At 40.4% G+C, this 20,810-nt stretch overlaps 1 protein-coding gene across 2 annotated transcripts in view; it reads left to right on the forward strand.

Moving 5' to 3' along the window:
* Window positions 1–20,810, forward strand: part of epha7 (eph receptor A7) — a 127,568-nt gene that overhangs the window by 37,285 nt on the left and 69,473 nt on the right. For both annotated transcript variants that reach the window (XM_033990808.2, XM_033990809.2), the window contains exon 5: window positions 20,050–20,385. In XM_033990808.2, the coding sequence (XP_033846699.1) occupies window positions 20,050–20,385 (336 nt within the window). The remainder of the gene's footprint in view (window positions 1–20,049; window positions 20,386–20,810) is intronic.

A 20,810-nucleotide genomic window follows, 5' to 3' on the forward strand; every position in this document is an offset into this window, starting at 1 on the left:
ACTTTGCCTGGCATATCCCACAGTATGGCATGAAACTTATATCTCCATGGTGATGAGTGACACCAAGTTATAGGTCAGATCTGTGGTGTGTGTTTATGTATCCAATTTTTGAGCAATAAAATAATGAAATACATGCAAAAAAGATTAGTTTAAAGCCATGCCACTGTGGAACATTCCAGGCAATGCATTAACATCTCCACGGTGACAAGCAGGTTGTATAATCTCTACCAGAAGTTACATAATGTACCTTTAGAACAATAATATGTACATGTATTCCAAAAAGAAACATATTGAACTAAATAGACTGATAGAAATGTTTAAAAATGTAAAGGAGCATGGTGTAACTTTTCCGATGGAGATGCTATTGCTCAGGTGCACAAAAAGTACCTTGAATATCTTGCATTCTTACTACAGATCTGACCTGTACCTTGCCGTAATGACATTTCCTGCTTGTCTATAGATATAAAAAAGTACAAATACATAAACAAATGCAGTAAAAACAAGTATATTTTTTGAGATACTATTAAAACTCTCTCTCCAACTTCCTCCCGTTGTGCAGCAGGACCAGGCTGTTTCCCAGGCAAATCTATTAAACTGCACGGATCATTTAACTTTCCACTTTGCCATTTTTCATTTAGCCCCATTTGCATTAGTTGAAATCATCACCCACACACAGTACATATGCAACCCACCCTGTTTCATTGTGTTGTTGCCGTGTTACCGGTCCTTCCCTGTATGCATAAACTAGGCCAAGTCAGAATCTCTAATGTGCCCAAGTGTGAAGAAAGTGGTAGCGTTCAAAACCGTGGAATTTCCAGCTCTGCTCTGGCTTGTCTTTGCGTTACATCTTCGAGCCATCTTAAACATTTGATTGGCGTTTGATTTTATTGCAGCGTGTATCAAATGAAATGTGATTACTGTCATTTATGAGAGTGCTAACATCGCCTTGTCTGTGCCTGCCCTGATCCAGATTTTTTCATTTTTTTTTTTTTTTTACAATTTATTTCTTTTACTTTTTACCGATGCAGTGTTTTACCTGTGTGGGTGTGTTCTCTGCTGCCACCAGCTGCACTCATGAATAATTTGGGAGCATCTAAAAAGCTACCTCGGCGCTTATCGATAGTGAGGGAATGTTATTTTATACAAACCTTACTCATGATTTATTGAGAAGCTGGCAACGCTTTCTGTACATGTTTTTTTTTGTACGAGGTGTGAGGTAAAGTGAGGTTGACTACACTGTCGGGATATATTTGTGTCAGTTTGATTGGGGAAATATATCAGGGACAGATCTGTAGGAAGAACTAGTTGGAGGAGGAGTTTACGTTGATGGGGTCAAACTGGAATATTTCAGAGTAGCCCACCAAGACAGATGGAGAACATGCAACAGAGACAAAGACACACAGAGAGATCTCACACAGTTCAGGAATCGAATCCAAACTTCTTACTGTGAGGCAACAATTATTAACGGGCTATAACAGTGGTTTTTGGTTTGTCCCATACCAAGTGATACCAGGGCAAGTATTGCATTTTCCATACAGTTTTGATATCAGTGTGTTTTGTATTAAAAAAGCATTGAAGCTCCTCTACTATGAAGAGTTTTAACTTGGCAGAGAGAAGTTAATGTTAGTTTCAGTCCACTCCAGTTCGAATTCCTCAAAAAAAAACAAAAACTAAATAAATAAATAAATAAATTTAAAAAATGAAAAAAGGATTTAAAAAATCTAAATAAATAAATCATGATAGCAATAAGCCACTATGCTACACTCCAACCCAGTTTGAATTAATAAAAAAAATATATAGAAAAAATGTAATAATAATAATAATAATAATAATAATAATAATAATAATAATAATAATAATAATAATAAAACTTAATACAATAAAATGTCTATTTAAAAGATGATTTTTTTTTACTTTAAATATTTTTTTGCACAAGAATCAATATTTTTATACCCCAGTCAGTATAGTCACAATAACAATGAGGCTAGCCACTGCAACAAAATATATAAATTGTGTATTTAAAAGATGCATTTTTAAAATTTAAAGTATTTTTAACAGAAGTATCGATGTTTGTTTTTTTTATACCCTAGTATTGATATATCAGTACTATGGCATCTCTCTGTCCATCATGATTGCGATCAGGCCCCTCCACCACCACAACAACACTAAATAAACACTGCAAACCCAAAGATTATTAGAGGAGCGGAGTTCGGCACAGAGCCATCATCTGAACACTCCGCAATTTTCAGTTATTTTTATCTAAGTGTAGATAAATGCGGCTGACAGACTTGCCGTACTCGCGCCCGTGTTTATCCTGTCAAAGCATAACTGTAGCGGATAATGTATAGTGAAAGACTAAGGCTAAAGCGGGGCTCGTTTATCACAGAATGGCCTTGGATTAATTACCAACGAGCCGCTCCTGCTAACTTCTGAACTCCTTGGCTCTCCTTGTACCCACATTAATCTGTTTGTTGGTTTCAGGAAGAATTTAAAAGCGAATCCAAAACGAGACCACACCAAATTCAAACCAGGGCGTGATGTATGGGGATAGATCTCTGCAAATAATTCAGGATTTAAAAGCTAAATAAGGTGTAAGTGTGTCATGTGGAAGGTAGTTAGAAAAAGTTTGCGTTGTATGCTACATGCTGGTATGTGATGGAGTGATTTATATAGATTTGGCACTGGGACGTTTTTACAGTGCGCCGGTTCACTCGTTAAATTGATTAAGCGTCATTAAAAACAGTTTTAATGGAGCTTCTGGGTTGATGGAACTGAACCGAACACCGGGGTAGGTTGTGTTTAGGCATTATAACCCATGAAATTGCAATTGATCCGATGCCCCTTGATGAAATGCAGTAACTGACTTGTGCTGGAGAGTGCTTTAAGATGAGTTCTTATATTACCGCATTTATCGTTTAGGTATATGTTTATTGACCCTGTAGGGAAATGTGTTCTCTGAGTTTAACCCGCCTTTCAATGCCACTGGGGTAACCTGTCTGGAGCAGCTGGAGATCGTTTTTTTCAGATCAGACTATGAAGGAACTTAGATATGGCTATTGTACTGTAATAGGTTGAACTCTTTATAAGGAGGCTCCGTAAAGTTTAGGCATCATTATTTTTGTACTGTGAGCAGGGCCGAATTAAAGAGGTAGAAAAAAATCCCCAAAAAACATCTTCCTTGGTCCTAAAATGCTGTAGTTTCTTGGATGGAACTTCCAAAAACCCCTTAAGTTTGTTGTTAATTTCCTTGACTGCACAGAGACAAGGAGAACATGCAAATTCCACACAGTTTCCACACGATCTGAGAATCAAACCCTGGATGTTCTTGTTATGAAGTGAGAAATCGACCCATTTGAGCTGTTGTTGTTGGTTACCATTCTACCAAAGGCCTAAATAAGTACGTTTAGTTGTGTGAAATTTGCAGATTTTCTTCCAATGCCATTAGAAAGTCCTTAGAGCTACATATTCTGGCAAAATCTGTCAGTGCATTCGGTCTACTCTGAATGACTTTAAAACCACAAATGCGACCTATAAATATAGATGTTTAATCCAGGCCTGACTCTGTGGGTATGAAGTCCAAAAAATTACAATAGATAGTTGTGTTTAGCTGACACGACAAGAACTTTGACATCACCTCAAAGAACGGCCTCTGAGCTCCCTCTCGTCTAACGGCACTGACAGAACTGAGCAAATGCGAGCGCAGCCACTGACCACAAACCAGAGAGCGCGTGGTTCAGCTCGGCAACAGGCAGCCATTCAGATCCTGTTCCTCCGACAGCCCCATCACTCACTGCTCTAACCAGCCGGAGAACACCCCCCCTCCAGGATCCAAGCCCACCCTGCTCCTGGCGTCCTCTGGCTGCTCTCTCAACATCACCTTGGCCAAAGTTGCGGAGTAATTATCCAACTTGCCCAATCCGCACTTTCCCATTATTCTTTCTCATTAACTGGAGGTCTCTACTTGATGACCCCTATATGGTAATATGTAAATATGTATTTTTTACTTGTATGAATAGCTTCCACCTCCTCAATCAGCCGGCTCAATTTGTGCACGGCTCCTCTGTACGTGCATCCGCTCATTCAGCTCTGGATTAAGTCCCTGTGACCAATAGCGGCTGTGCTTTTCCCTTTTCCAGTCGTATGCAGAGCAGGATTGAATGTAATTGAAAATGAATTTGCCTTGGCTGAATAAATAGCTTGATTGACACTTTTTTCAATGGGGTTTTTTAAGCGCCCATATTGTAGGCTTTAGCAAAACACTGAGATGGATCTCTGGCTGCTCGAGATTAAGAATGTGCTGGAGAGGATTTGAGTGGGAAAAGTGCAAATGAAACTGAAAAGAAGTTACAAATCACAGATGACATCAAACTTTCTTTGGCACCAGTGTACAGATTTTTTGTCAGAACTAGTCTATTGTTTTTAAGGACCTGAAACAAAATGCTGGACTTATTTCATTCTAGTTGTTTGAAATATCCACATATATTAGTGATATTGCGATTATAGAATGTGATGATGTCGTAAACTCAGATGGGAGGCCAAGAGTAATTATTGATTGCATTGTGTTTCCAAAAGGAATATCCAAGATGAACAAATGCTGAACATGATCAATTTTTTTTGTGAGTTGACCTTATAACTTGCTATATTACAACACATTTTAACAATATTCATTTGAGCCGCTCCCCGTCTGTATTCAATATTATTGACGTTTTCTAATATAATTAACTTATAAAATGTAGCTCCTTCCCCCTGTCACTTAAACGAGAGAGCTCTTTTACTAATGTAAAAGACACTCTTGTTTTTGTTTGTCCAGGCTGGACTTATGCAAAGTTTGGAGCGAGATGAAATATAGATTCAGAGCCTGGCCTCTGGAGGCCTGGCAGAAAGCAGAGCCGCTGACAGCTCGGGAACTGGCCATCAATCACACAACAGCTGTGAGCTGCTGTAGTGAAGAGGGCCCTGCTCCGGCCCCCCTGACCCTTAAAGAAATGTGCCACCTCAACAAGTCCTGCTGTCAGAGGGACTGCACCCAGGGACTGTACGGAGGGACTGTACTAAGAGACTGCACACAGGGACGGACTGAGGCAGGGGACAGAGAAGGTGGAGGGAGAGATGGACTGGCACTGCAGACTACACACTACATGCTATAGTTGAATAAGTTGAATAATGTGGTGGAACATGGAGGGACACACTTGGGAAATTGTATCTCATAGACAATAACTGGAATAACACTGTCTTTAACTTCAGTTTTTATATATACATTACTTTGTGCAGTGAACCTTCAACCAACCCAACATACTCTCTTCTTTTTCATTAGAAGCATCATGTTTTCTAAATAAATTTCACTTTTCAGACAGTTAATGCAGCATCAAGAAAAAAGTGGAACATTCTCTAAATAAGTAGGACGCGGGACAGGGGTCGAAATAGCTGTGCAGGACAACCAGAAGGGGCCAGGTGGTCGCCCTGTGTGTGAAGGAGGGCAGCATCTGGACTAATGCGAACTTGGATCAGACCAGACTTGTTAGATTAGAGAGGAGAGTATTGGCCAAGTTCTGCCACACACACTGTACACTGTAGAGCGCAACGAGAGGACAGAGAGATAACTGATAATGTGTTGAAATGTGTACTTGGTTGAGGCGACGACTGTTGGGATTAATTTAGTTTTATTTTATTTTAATCACATGCACATGCAAGTGACACAATGTCCAAGGTGGGTCAATACGAACCATCAAATCCATTTAGAGTTACTATCACAAAACTCATTCATTCATATATTACGTAGAAAGCAGTTGCCCTGGGCCCATAATGGCTCTGTGTTAACATTTCTGCTCACATGAATTAGAAAACAGTACCGTGAATTATCTAAAAATGTCACTGTTGCACCTCCGGATGTTTGGCAGATACGAGTGCCTCTATAAGTCCCATGGGATTATGCAAAAGCGTCCTGTCTTTTGTGTATATTTCCTGCATAAATCTGGGGCTGTAGCATTAGCAGCTGCGTCGCTAGCGCTCTATTATATTGTCCTTATGCTGCCTTGGCGCTTCTCCTCTGCAATGTTTTATTCCTGTCCACTTCTCTCCAGAGATGAGACTCAAGTGGATTTTTAGCTTGCAGCACACATTTTCCGCAAGTAGCAAATCCAATATTGAACTCAGCGTAGTATTGAAGTAGTATTGAAAATTTGGTTATTGCTACGGCAACGGCAGTGGCAGCCAAGAGCGCCATAAAAAAATTATATCGACGTTAGTTAAAGAGACGGGAATTACGAATATGGATCTGGATTTGACAAGTTGAATACCGTTTTTGGCCTCAGTAATGTGACTTGATTTGAGGTGTTTCTGCCAGGTTGCAATATGTTCTTTTTTCCTATTTTTTTATCGGAAAGTTGATGGAAATTGTTCAGGCACATTTGCGTAGCGATTTTCCAGGCAGGTTAAACGTCTTGCCCAAGGATACAGGGGCAATATGCACAGGTCAAAACTCGGATTGAACCATAAACCTTACACCAACCCCAGTATTTTTTAGTAGCCGTTTGGACAGTGGTTCTATTCTTGATTTTAAACAGATGTTACTTTATGTATTCATTCTATAGTCCTGCATTAGTTGGCGTGCTTTTGAGCCACTTCAGTTGTGTTTCAGTTCTGGTTTAGACCTGGTTTAAACTGGATTTTGTCTTGATGAAATATGTTATCAGATGTTACAAACTAGTAAATCAAAACTGCTAAAAATACTCAAAACATGTTTGTTAAGCCTGAGTAATATGATAAATGTTTATTATAGTATATTGATGGATCACAGTTTCCAATTTTACTGTGCATATTGTGTTTAAAGCAGACCTATTCTGCAAAATGTACTTTTCCGAGCTTCTAACCTCACCATTTACACTCCCGAAGTAGTTTTTGGAGTGATTTGTGCATGTTTGAGCAATCTTTAATCACTTAATTTCCACACGCCAATCAACCCGCGTTTTCACCACCACCGGCATAGGCTAACTTCTCTGTACTTACTTCGTTCTTTGAGCTTATTTTTTTAATCGATGATACATGCAGGATTTGACAGTGTTGTGTTGTCATCTTGGTACAAATGATAAAAAGTCTGCTGTTCGCTTATGTGATCTGCTGTTATAGAAGGGGTGGAGTCTTTATTGTGATGTGGTTTTCTAAAGCGGATTTGTTTCTTTTATTAAGTTTTTTTAGATTAATACAGTTGTCTTTCGATATACTGCGGTTCACCTTCCGCGGTCTCACTGTTTCGCAGATTTTTTTTGTCCACTTTTGCATACTTTTTCTTACAGCGTATGAGTGTGCATTGCGTTCTGCGTCCTAATTGGCTAAGGGACTGTAGACCATTGTCCATCAGTCTCCTCCGTGCCGTGTCTCTTGTACAGTACAGAATGTGTTCAGGCAAATTTACATAAACGTTTGATCACAGTGTGACTCTAAAGTGCTGTATGTTTTTAAGTTTTCTCCCCGACAAAACCCACAATGTCGATGAAAGTTCTGCACCGACAAATTTCAGAAATGCTTTGGACTTAAGAGTTTCTGTGCACGGAGAGGCGCCTCTGTGGAAAATGCTGGAGCAGAGGCACGTGAACAACACATTTAAAGCGATCATCGAGGAAGAGGGATATAATATACGGAGGTTTGAACTTTGAGAGTGTTTAAACAAAAGAGAAATGTGAGAAAATGTTAATGCCTGTCTGAGAAAAGTGTATAAAGTGTGTGGTGAGGGGGTTTACAGCTGCAAAACATATATAATAATTGTAAATAATAAAGCTGACTACTTTGCGGATTTCGCCTGTTGCGGGTTATTTTTAGAACGTAACCCCCACGATAAATGAGGGACCACTGTATAGCGATTTAAAATATGGAAATGATGAACGGGTGTCGTAGATTATAGCTACATAGCAGACACAAGCACAATATGTCTTCTTTAATATTACTTTTAACACCAAAACAGTACAAAACCGCATACTTTCACTCATAGAGAATTGGCTGTAGACCTCTTGATTCAAAAGCCCAAACTGATCATTGATTATTAGAAAGATTAAACCAAATTAAATTTCAATTAATCGTCTTAACCCGTTTCAATTTATAGATTTATCCCTTTTCGCAGTGAACCTCCAAACCACAAAACCTCCTCTCCTCTTTTTCCCATCAGTCTCGCCGTAGCCACATCATTACAGGCGGGGTCGGCGGGTCACTCCACACATTTGTAGAGTGCGGATTACCTCATACAAACCATTTGAATAGCAGGGCCCCCCTCAGCGCCCCCTCTCCCCCCTCTCCCTACTACCTCTCCAATTAGAGCACGGCGGCTAATAGGCAGACAGGGCCCGGGCTCGATAAGCGGAGGATTCTTCTGGCTAAGCTCGGATTTAGCCAGGTCTCACAACTCCGCGGCGGCTTTGAAACAGGACCTTAAATAATCAGACCCCCATACTGTCCGTGATATGAGATTATTAAATGTATTGTGAATGTAGTACACGGTGATGTTTTTTTAATGCAAAAATCCAGCAGCATTGTAAAAAATACCAAGGTAACGGCATGAATGCTGTGCCCAGATGGTGAACCCGTGATATCTGTAACGGTGAGGTTAGGAGATTGTATGTAGAGGGATTAGTGTGAAAGGGCATCTGAGGTAAATTGTGAAAACAGCTGGAAGGAGCAAAGTTGAACGGTGTATGTTCACTATCGCTGTCCTTTATCTTTCAAATCTTGTATAGTAAATTGGATGTTATGGTTCCCGGCGCTTGCATGTGGGTTGGTTTATCGTTATCGTACAGTATCACTGGATCACAGCCACAGCAACGTTACTTTTGATACAGGTAGAGATGAGACAATAAACAGCAGCTGATCACACTGTAAAACCAAGACAGTCATTGTTAGTGGGACATGTAGGATTTGGTAACAGTTCACACCACTATTGTCCAGATAAAGCTGCTTACCCATGATACTTCCTTGTTGTTGTTTTAACTAATAACAAAGTACATTTCTGTAATAGTTCTGTTCATACAGAGTGATTCTTTTACAGGGATTATATATACATAATATTTCGATTTAATGATTGTATTAACTTAAACTGTGACAAAAAATCCCAACATTGCCCCATGCTCAGTATACAAATTAGTATTTGATTTCGATACTAAAGAATCGACTCCATACTCAATACCAATTCCAGTACCGTAAAATCACTCATCACAATTTAGACAATAGAATGTGATTTTCAGTTAAATCATAGTTCTTTCTTTTAGGGATGCCGATGATATTGGTCACCGATAATTACTGGCCGATAATGACATTTATGACGTCACACTGATAATGCAGATAGTTAAAATGTCCATGGATAATTTTATCTAATAATTATAAGCCCAAAATACAGTCATCCAGCTGCTGTTCCCCTGAGGTTTTCTCCCTCAGAGCGCTCACTCTGAGCCCCTGCCCCGTTTCAGCCGCACACAGCTCAGGCCCGGGTCAGAGGCAGAGAGCAGAGTACATATGTTTACATATACTGGCTTCTTTTACATTTGGAGGGAAGATATTTCAGAGAAACTGCTTTGTACCAACCTCACGACACAGAAGAGGAAATATAGTCTGCTCACTATAGATCTAACAAGTCATCTAAAAGTTTCACCGCGACGCTGAGTGAAAACACGAGCATCCCCGATGGGCAACCCAGACTGTCACAGTCTGTGCATTAGCGCTGGAGCTTCACAGAGATGCTATCAGGCTGATGGGCTTAGACTGTGTGAGCACAGTATTTTAGTTCTCAATCAACAGCCAGGGGAGTTTGTCTGTTTGAGCTGCCGCTGTGACCGTGTGACCATGTGCTCCGTGTGCTCCATGTGCTCCATGTGCTCCGTGTGCAGACGACAAACATGTGTCTGGACTGTCTGCATCTGCCTCTCTCTGCTAACTTTTTATTCATTGTCTATATTCACAATACACAGAGGCTGCTTTAAGATTGTCACTCACAAGAGATTGTCATCTCGTGTTAAAGGAACCTTTTCTTCTGTGCTCCACAAAGCATGAAACCCACTTGACTTATTTTAAAGCCTATCTGAAACATGTTGTTAATAATAAGGGAAATAACAAACTAAAACAGTTTTTACAACGTGGCAAGATGAGTTTATGTGGCCTAAATGAAACATTACATGGGAAGTCAGTAATTCATTTATGTTGATCTTAAGAGCAGACTACAGCCCAACACTGTTACTTCATATTTGTAAATGTCATATTCTTAAGGCTTTATCTGTTTATATGGTCTGCCTTAGTCACATTTAGGCCTATAAACTAAAACAAGCGAATCAAATGATCGGGTATCGATTGAAAATTCCATATTCATGCATCACTACTTTCTTATAATACCATGTGGTATATATCAGTCTAGTCCCTCAGGCGTGCAGGTAGGTTCCATAGTGGTCCATGGGCGTATGCCAGTTTATGTGGTTACCCTAAAGCTATTCAGGAAAGATTCATTTCTGCCATGTGTATGTGACTTTTTAGAGCGATACTTGAATATGAATATCTATGAATATCTAGTTTTGATACTGGTTTTAGTATCAATTAGTATCTGATCCTCGATACTTTTGACAACCTTATAATGGAAACAACAACACAACTCCATGATACAGCAAAATCGAAACTTTTACAAATCTTCTTGTGAGCCCCTGAATCTAAAAGGAATCTCTTTTTTCAGTGGCTGCTGTACCACAAAAGACAACTACAAAGACCATGATCCTTTGCTACGGTTCAGCGACGACAATTTCCTTTTATTGCTTCTGAAAGATGGCATATTGAAAACACTGAAGTTTCAAGCACTTTCAACAATATTGTTAACCTCCCCATATTCTTGCAATAAATTCTCCACTACGAGGGCAATACCGACCAAGATCCAAGAATTTTCTAAACTTGCGGCATCAACAAAGACATTATTGTTGAGATGAGATGGAAAAGCCCCATTACATGACAGGAATAGTAACACCTCGATTTAGCCCATGAAATTACAACTAGTGTCGGAGTGGTGTAAGCAGAGCCCTTACATAAGCATAAACACTTTTTTCATCACGAAACAAAGTACGCGTGCATATATTGAATATTTATCCGCAGCCGAATTCCCTCGCAGACCCGGGAGTGATTGAGACGTTGGAAGCTGTGGGGCTCGGGCCAGACTAATCCGTGAAATGAAACTGGGAGGGGGGAGGGAGGGAGGGAAGGAAAGAGGGAAGGAGGGGTGGAGGAGAGGAGAGGGAGATAAGACTTACTATAGAGCTCTGTGTGTGTGTGTGTGAGTGTGAAAGAGGGAAGGGGGGAGGGGAAGAGAAGGAGGGATGAAGAAAAGTGCACTAGAGGAAGGGAGAGACAAGTGCTGAGCTGCAGGGATGAGCAAGCAGAAGACAGGCAGACGGGGCGAAAGGCGACTGGGGTTCAGACCGGAGCAGGGAGGAGATGGTTTTACTGCAGCTGCTTTAACAATACGTTTGGCAATATGGATATAGTAAAGCTGGTAGGAGTAAATCAATAAAATTAATTGCGCTGGAGGACGTAGCTGTTCCTTGTATTTGCGCAAACTTTGTCTTAGACCTAGTTCAGATCAACTCTTCAGGGCACAATAAGTCCACCGTGTACTATCCTGCATCTAATTATAAAGCGTTTGATTGTTTGGAAGAGCATTGTTAGCATGCTAGTTGTAGTTAGCTTTACTACGATTGCAAAACTTAGCTCTGGTTTCTGAAAGTTGTGAAAAGCGCTCTGAATGCGTAACTATGGACTAGTGTAAAGTGTTTAAAATGAACTAGTTTTTCCTGTTTTTAAGAAAATCTGGTACAACGCCTTTAACGATAATACTTTTCAGCTACTTTTAAGTTTTAAAGCTTACAAGAGGAAGAAGAGATTTGGTTCTGATTACGTTTTGAACATGTTTTGACTGCAAGGCCTTATTATCCACCTTATGTATATAGTTACATCTTGTCCATACCACGACTAACATGAGCTGTTCTCTATAGGCCTGACTGTGTGACCCACTTTTCTGCAGAATTTTCCAAATGATTTAACCACAACGTTCATGCCACATGGAATAATACTGTATCTGTTTTCCCAATTCATTTTTCCCATTATAGCAGTCAACATATATTTTCCTGCTAACCTCCCCGAGACCTCTGCCAGTTCAGTGCTTGGAAAGAGCTGAACGAGAAATGTTTAAGTGAACATGTATGAAAATAACTTGAAAAACATGCATGGGCTCGACTCTCCATAGATCTGAGCTGTAACTTGGTCTGGTAGCGTCACCTGCTTGTCTGAGAAGATAGACAAATGTTTTATTGTTGAGCATTTAAGGTAAAGCAATAACATCTTCATGGAGACAAGCAAGTTTTGTTCAGAAATGTTACATAATCCACCATTAAAGTAGAAGCATAAACTTTTAGAGCTGTTATCCATGTTATAGTTGTTTCCTCTCACACTTTACACTTTTATTTGGAGTGATTTGTTCATGTTTGAGCATTGTTTCATTGCTTATTTTCAAGACACTCTGTACTTACTTCATTCTCCATTTTTATTTTCTTATTTGATGATACACTTAGAATTTGGTTGCGTTGCGTAGTTATTTTTGTACAAATGTGTGTGTGTTGTGCAGCTATCCGTAGGGGGCGCCGACAGCGACGCAGCTCTTTGTTGTGATGACGTTTACAGCGACGTCAGCTGCCTCTGCGGCTTTCTAACACAGACGTCAGCGAACTTGTTTCTTCTATTAAGTCGTTTTAGATGAATATTGTGATTTAAAATGTGCAAATTATATAATGATCCATGGGCGTCATAAAGTGTAACTGTACAGCAGACACAGCACAATATGTCTTGTATTCCCATCTGTAATTCTAATAGAAGTTGCTAGAACACAAATTCCTAGAAAATCACAACCCCTGCACTTAAAAAAAAAAAAAAAAAAAAAAAAAAAAAAAAAAAGTTCTTGGACAGTCCCCTGTATTGTCCTCTTGGATCACGTCCCGTTCTTCCATGCCAAGCGGTGCCGCCATAGAATTTCGATATAACATTAATAGCAATCTAGCAGATGATGCATTAGCCCTGTTCGGAGCTGGACAGGCGACGCGGCATTGACAGAGCTGATGTCGGACAGGAGGAGGTGGCTCTCATCTCATTTCCCTACACCTTCACTGCCAACAAGAGCCCACTTTGATCTGCAGCACCTGGGACCAGCCCGAGTGGCACGGGCAAATGAGATGTTAGCACCACTCACCGTTACAAGGACCCCAGCTCTCTCAAGAGGGGGCCACGTGTCTGAGGGCACGAGGAGAGGTTTTTGTTCTACTGATGAGAACTGTCCTTATCTGATCTTGGAGAAATGGTAGAAGTTGGCTGTTTATATGAGAGATTATTTAGTGTTGACTTCAGGTTTGTTTAGTCCTGGTTTAGTTTTGATTTTGTCTTGCACTTGTAAAGCCAAATGTTTTAGAATAAATGGTCCATCATTTTCAATGCATTTATTTGCTGGTTAGACTTCAGTAGAGAGTAGAGAGAATAACTGTTTCCTAGACTTTTGGGGTTGGTGAAGAGGAGGATGAAGACGAGGATGAGGAGTCTGCTGGTTCAGCTGCTGCAGTGGTCCTACATTATGCCACATTGACTCTTGTGAGCTTTAAGTCATGTTATAATGCTGTTACCGCCTCAAAAACACACCTGGAGTTGTGTTTTGTTTCATTCACACGTTTGACTAACCCTTTATTATTAGTCTGTCTACATCTCCAAAGCTCAAAATGCTCTGTTCCACCTTATGATGTCATAAAGTGGTAGTTTTCAAGTTACATTTTACCTTTTATTCAGTAGAAATGGGCAGTTCCAGTTCCAAATGATTCTAATAAAGGTGAATGGAGTTTAAAAACAAAATGGAGCTCTTCCTGTTTTGTTTTTTTTTGTTTGAGAGGAGAACTCAACCTCGACTTAAATCTGCAGGGTTTGTGTGTTAAACATGTGTAAATGAAGCAAAACACAACTCCAGGTCTGTTTGCAATGAGGAAACAACATTATAACATAGATTTTTTTTTTAAATAGTGTATTATGGGCCCTTTAAGTTATTAGTTTGTATCTATAATGAGTCACAGAGGTTCATAATTCAGCCTTGTACAGCTCAAATCTTACAGAGCAACCGCTAACCTCTAGTATAAAGTACAGGTATTTATTTATATATTAACTGACCCCAAAAAATATAGTTCCATCTGTCATATTCTGAGCGATAAGTCATGACATTTCTAATTGGTGGATCCTTATCCCGGTCCAGTGCCAGTATTTCCCCCCCGTGTTCCGAGCTAAGCGTCTGTTTGGATGTGGCACTTCCCCTCCTCTAGCAGGTTGTAGTCTGGTGTAGCCTATCGGTCGGAGCCTTGTGCCGACGTTCCCATAGTTGTGTCCACTTGAGCAGTTCACAGGTGCAGCTTTCATCTCCCCTCTCAGCCCACTCTCATGAATATGGATGCCCTCACTGCCGACGCCTGCCAAAAAGTGCTCCTAATGAACCCGCACAAAATGACAGGAGCGTGTAGATGCATATGAAAGACCGGTTTTACTGTTTAAAAGGTGATATGAAGTGAAAATGTACTATGGAAGTTTGGTAAAATGAGCGTATTTAGGTCTCCAAAGCATGAAAAGTATAAAGTGTTTGTTTCATTCATATATTAGTAAGTGAGTAATAACCTAAACACTTGGATTCAACTTTAAGTATAAAAATTAGAAACCAGGAAGTGCTTGTGTCCATTTCAGTTTTCAATTAAGGTTTACTGTACTGCAGTGGTGGAAGGTAACAAAGCAAAAGTAGTAAAGTAGCGAGCTTAAGTCAAATTTTTAGATATCCGTGCATTTTACGGTGGATACTTTTTACTTTTACTTCATTACATTTGAGCGTAGGTGTCTGTACTTTCAACTCTACTACATTTTTGAACAGGGCTGCAAAGTAAAAGTACTTTACGCATGATTTGAGGAGTTATTTTGACCATGTTCGTGGTGATATCCTCACTAAAGTTTTCCGAGTTCAAGCTTCGGCTTTGAGCAAACAAATATAAATACTCAAAAGTCATGAGAAAAATTAAGAAACTGATTCGTATTGTTACTTTTTACCCAAATATGCATCATTTTTTATCTTTATCACTACATTTACACTTAACACTTATTTTTTACTTTTAAAGAACATTTTTATACAGGTATTTAATTTTTACTTACATCAATTCTTTCATGTGATACTTTTACTCTTACTTTTACTTGAGTAACTTTTTACCTCAGTTTCTATACTTTTACTTAAGCAACAAACTGAAGTACTTCATCCACCACTGCTGTATTGTGCCTCTTTGAAGTTTATCCTCTGCATTTGACCCATACTTGAACGCCTCTGGAGCTAGGGTGGGTCAGGAGTACCTCAGATGGAGGATTTTACGTGGGTTGAAGCGTTGAAGTGCTCACAGAGGAAACCCACATGAAGCAAGACAGATGTGCGGCGAGAGTGCCCAACTTTTCCCAGCAGGGGGCATCAAAAACCCTAATCCAAGCATTTAACGTGCAAATAAAAACACGATTACTGACATTCTGAGTTCAGTTGACATGATACTATTTTAAGGTATGTAAAACATGAAATACCAATCAACAAAAGTGCAGAAAAACAGAATATAGTCCTCTTTAATGATAGCCACCATTCCCCTCCGGTTTTGCGCAAATAACTTTTAAAACATTCATAAACAAAAGAATACAAGTCATATAATTTTTACTGCATTCGAGGGAGTTTATTTATGTCAACAGCTGGCTCGTAAAAGCTAACAGTCTGAAGTTTGAAAGATTACTGCAGCCATTTGTTCACCCTACTTTTATGAGGTGTGCTAATCTGTTGGCCATTACACGCAGGTCCAAAGGGGAAACTGCCTGTGGTCCCGTGCACGCTGGAAATCCGAAACTAGTTTGTGTCAAGTGCGGTTGTATATAGCAGCTACAGCGTTGCCATAATCCAGTCTCAAATCTAGCTCGTAAATCGCGAGGGGGACGTTTTTAGCCAGCCTTAAAGTGCATATGACAGGTTTTCATGTTTTTCTAATTCTACTTGGTTTGGTGGGATTGTAACTTCAGTCAATATTATAGTTTTACATCAGTCACATGGCGGTTTGTGGGGGAAAAAGTTGAGAAGAAAAGTACAGAAATACTAACTTTTGTACAATATAGACAAGTTTTGGCACTTGTTAGCATAATGGTTGCTATAGATAACAGTTATGGAGTGAGTGTTCGTCCACAGATCCGAAGGTTGGCGGTTCGAATCTCACGCTCTACGTAAAGAAAAAAGTGACCATTTACCATTTATAGAATTACCTCTACTTATGTCATATCTAACCATGTCCAACCAGGAAGTAAAATTATTAACTTATCTCTGTCATATGCGCTTTAACTTTGACATTCTCCATCCTCTATGATCCAGAAAAGACAGCACCAAAAGCTGCCAGCTAGACCCCAGGACGATGCATTATTTTGGGAGCTTTTTGTTGAAAATGCAGGCCCCTTGTGTCACGGTTGGTTGTATCCATCACAGCTGCGCTCTTACACTCGCACCCGCGCCATGTAAACAGAGGCTGAGTCAGAGCCCATGAATCACTGGCTATATTTGCTCTGCATGGATGCACCGTAAAACATTAGCCAGTAAAAAAAGAAGTGTAGACCACGCAGCCGCTCGGACCGGTAAAGTTCAACACTGTTACGTTTACGCAGTTCAGGTACGCGTCAGGAAATCGCTTTGGTAAAGGTCTGAAGCTACTTTTAGAAGCTTAAGAGGTATTTCGCGTCATATGGAATAGAATAATGTGTATGATTTGGTTCAAAACGCCAGAGGAAAGGGCAACAGCTCCACCTGCGAGTGCACCGAGGAGTGGGATAGTTTGAGTTGGGCCAAAAACTATAGCTGTGATAGAACTGAAGTTGGACAGCGATATGTGTATAGTCAAAGCAATATGAACAGGCTAAAATGAGCTGAGCAATTCGGGTGAAGATGTATGAAGGAGACTTTCAGGACTACCACCTAATGACATCATGAAGTGAGGCCTGGCATTCTGAATTGTAAAGAGAAATTTGTTGTGCTAACCCTAGACCACATGTGTCAAACTCAAGGCCGGTGGGCCAAATGTGGCACTCAACATCATTTTATGTGGCCCTCGACAGGGTCAATTAAAAGGCACGATGGTCTTAACATTTCATTTTATCAAGAGATACGCCATTACATAGACATATTTTTACACCTATGCAAATTAATATGCAATATTTCTAACTTGAAATAGTAATAAATACAGAAACAGTTCATTAAAAAGTTAAAAAAGCAGTTACATTTATTTTACATCTGGCCTTTTGAGAGGAGCCACTTTCCTGATGTGGTCCTCGATGAAAATGTGTCTGCCCTAGACTGTTTAAAGAAGTGGACTAAGTGAGTGTGACGTCACCCATAGCGTTCAGCTCCAGCCAAATGAAGCTTATCGAGGCTAGCAGTTAAAGGGGCGAAATTGGAGCCAAGTTCCATATTTGGAATTCTGATTACGGATATCATAGCAACCAAAGTGCCAATCCAGAGCGAGGCTGTTGAAGGTAATGTCCCATCCTGCCCACTGGTTTAGCAAGAAGTGTTATTAATATCCAAATTTTGCGTTACGGACATAATAGTAAAATAAAAATACCAGAATGTGTATATGTAAAACGGGTTAATACGAACATTTTAAGACCAAAATAATGAGCCTGAAAGCAGCAATTACAGAGAGAGGGGCCACAGTTTTCCAACATGAAGTGAATCGGCCCATGCTAACTTCCTATTTGTAATGCTAGCAGGTTAGCTATGCCCATTTATATATATATATATATACAGTCTATGGGCCCGGGTTTACGGGGGTGCAAAAGGGTTCATTGCAACCTCATTTGTAAAGGTCTGCGCCCTCATTTAAGGTGGGATAAATAACAATATAGACTTTGCACCCCTTTGAAACTCAAACGCACCCTCACTCAGTTTGGTGTGGACCCGCCGCTGCCCTCTGCTGACCTGAGTTGTCATTAATGAGATATTGTGTCTGGCTCTGTGTAGCCAGCAGCACTTGTGGCTTAGCACTGGAGCCTCTGGTAAATACTGGGACCATGATTGAATCTTTTTAGCTCGACACCGTCTGAATCACAACATCGTGCGCTAATCCTGGGATCCATATTTACATTATCTGAGAGGACTGTCTGGTAGCCTTAACTGGCAACGTGCTAGTCTTCTCTCAAACAGAAAACACTCCACCTTGTGATGTCATGCAGTGATACAGGAAGTGCTCCACTGTGTTTTTAAACTCCATACACCTTCATTAGAATCATTTGGATGGTTTCAGCCCTGGAATCGGACCTTTATCTAATCTTAATGAGCCCAGAAACGCAACATTTTAGCACTATAGCCTTGTGTTTTGGGGAACTTAAAAAGTGCAGTGTGTAACTTTTCTTGTGGGTACTTTTCCCTTGTATTTTTTCCATTACAGATGATTTATGGCTAAAAATTAAATGTAAAATGTAAGCTGCTTATTGCTATGGAGATAGAAGTTTAATGCCATACCGTTGAGCATTACAGGCAAATCATTAACATCTCCATGGAGACAAGCAGTTGGCAAACCCCTCCAGAAATGTTCCATAGTATGTTTTATTTGGCCTGACTGAGTTGGTTCTCCGGTTCTTTTGCTGTACTCCTTCCTGTAGCATAATGATGAATTGTGTTAGTATAGTATTTTTTTCGTACAACCGCATGCCCATAATGATGATTAATCACACTCAAGCATACTGCGTGCTAATGAGTCATATTTAAAATGACACACTTTTTTATTTTATTTATTTTATTGCAATAACTTTGTGGGTTCTTGTAGGGAAAAAAGAGATAGGATTTTTACTTAGCCCTTTGTAAATATTCAGGAGTCAAATAGTGAATGAGCACCTATATAGAGTATACTAGTGTTGTCACGATGCTAAAATGTCAAACGCCACTTCGATACTAAGGAATAGACTCGATACTCAATGCTCATTCCGATACCACAATGATTCTTTCCGATACCACAACTCTTTATTTAGACTCATTAGAATAATTTTCAACTTTAAATCATAGTACTTTCTTTTATCTTACCATGCGGTCCTATATCTGTGTAATCCCTCAGTGTCCAGTAGGTTCATAGTGGTCCATGTGTGTGTACTAGTCCATGTGTGTGTACTAGTCTATGTGTCTTATACTTGTTCTGATACAGTGTAAGATCATTCTAAAGCTGTTCAGGAAAGGTTCATTTCTGTCCTGTGAGTGTGAGTTTTTAGTATCAATACCTGTTCAAATGTATTTTTAGTATCGATTAGTATCTGATTTTTGATACTTTTAACAACTCCAGACTATAGAGTGTAAAACACCTAAAGCACAGCACTAAAATGAATAACATAGTCATTTGTGGAGTATAGCAGATGGCACACGCTATTGTAAGTGCATTATAATGAACTGAATGAGTTATTCATAGTGATATTTAATTGAGAGTAAACAAAACGACAAATAAAGATTGTTTTATTATTATGTAATTTGAATGAAATATTCCATATTTGTTGTCCCCAAGGCCACAGGGACAGCAGCGTTCCCAGAGCTTGTACAGTGGTGTAGGTAGAATCTCATTACAGTAAAAGTAATGCGTGTGATTGGTGCTGCCTGCGTTTTAACGAGTGCCTGTAAACCTGTGTTTCTGCTCTGACACGGCCCCTTTGAATAGCTGCCCATTCTCCAGTCCCTGCTCTCCCTCTGACCTTGCTACCTGCCAGCGCCGGCTTCCCTTTTCTGAGTAGCGGCTCTTTTCCGCGGACCTGAATCTTATTATAATTGAGTGTCAGTGTTTGGCTCGAGGCTGGTGCCGGCTTGTCCCATAGTGTTCCTTTTTTTCCCAGAGAACAGTGAACGCGCAGATCCAGTCAATGCACACTCTTTCCTGTCACTTTCCCTACTTTCGCTGCTTATGTAATTCCCACTTCCTCTGTATCCACCCCTGACAGGACCTCCCTCAGCGCCGCAGAACCTGGTCTACAACATCAACCAAACCACGGTGAGCTTGGAATGGAGCCCGCCGGCCGATACGGGAGGCAGGAACGACGTGACGTACCGGGTCATCTGCCGACGCTGTAGCTGGGAGCCCGAGGAGTGCGTGCCCTGCGGAGCCAACGTGGGCTACTCCCCCGGTCAGTCGGGCCTGGTGGACACGTACGTTAGCATCACGGACCTGCTAGCACATGCTAACTATACTCTGGAGGTGGAGGCGGTCAACGGGGTGTCCGACCTGAGCCGCACGCAGAGGCTGTTTGCAGCGGTTAGCATCGCCACAGGCCAAGCAGGTAGGAACATCAACTATACCTGAGTGTGTGGGATTGTGGGTAATTTCAGAACAATGCATGTTTAAAGGAAGACAAGTCGGCCTATAGTTTTATCGCTAGAGGGTAACATTTTTAATCGTTTCTACCAGTGCTATTTTAAAGGTGTTCAGATTCAGAATTTCAAAGTGTTTTATGGGCAACGGGGTCAGTTTAGGGTCAGTGGTCAAAAGCTTAACGGGGTCATTTAACATTTTCTGAGTTCTCGACGTGTTCTGAAGGATTGTATATCTATCACAGTATTGGGTGTTAGCGATTCGATCCCAGCTGCCAGTGCATGTTGTCTTTGTGTCCTTGTGCAAGACGCTTCGCCTCTTTGGCCTTCCTATGAATATGGTGTTTAGTGTAAATGCCTAGTGATTGATGAAGGGGCAGATGGCGCAGATTGG

The sequence above is a fragment of the Periophthalmus magnuspinnatus genome, chromosome 24 (assembly GCF_009829125.3).
Source record: "Periophthalmus magnuspinnatus isolate fPerMag1 chromosome 24, fPerMag1.2.pri, whole genome shotgun sequence".
In the NCBI taxonomy this organism is placed as follows: Eukaryota; Metazoa; Chordata; class Actinopteri; order Gobiiformes; family Gobiidae; genus Periophthalmus; species Periophthalmus magnuspinnatus.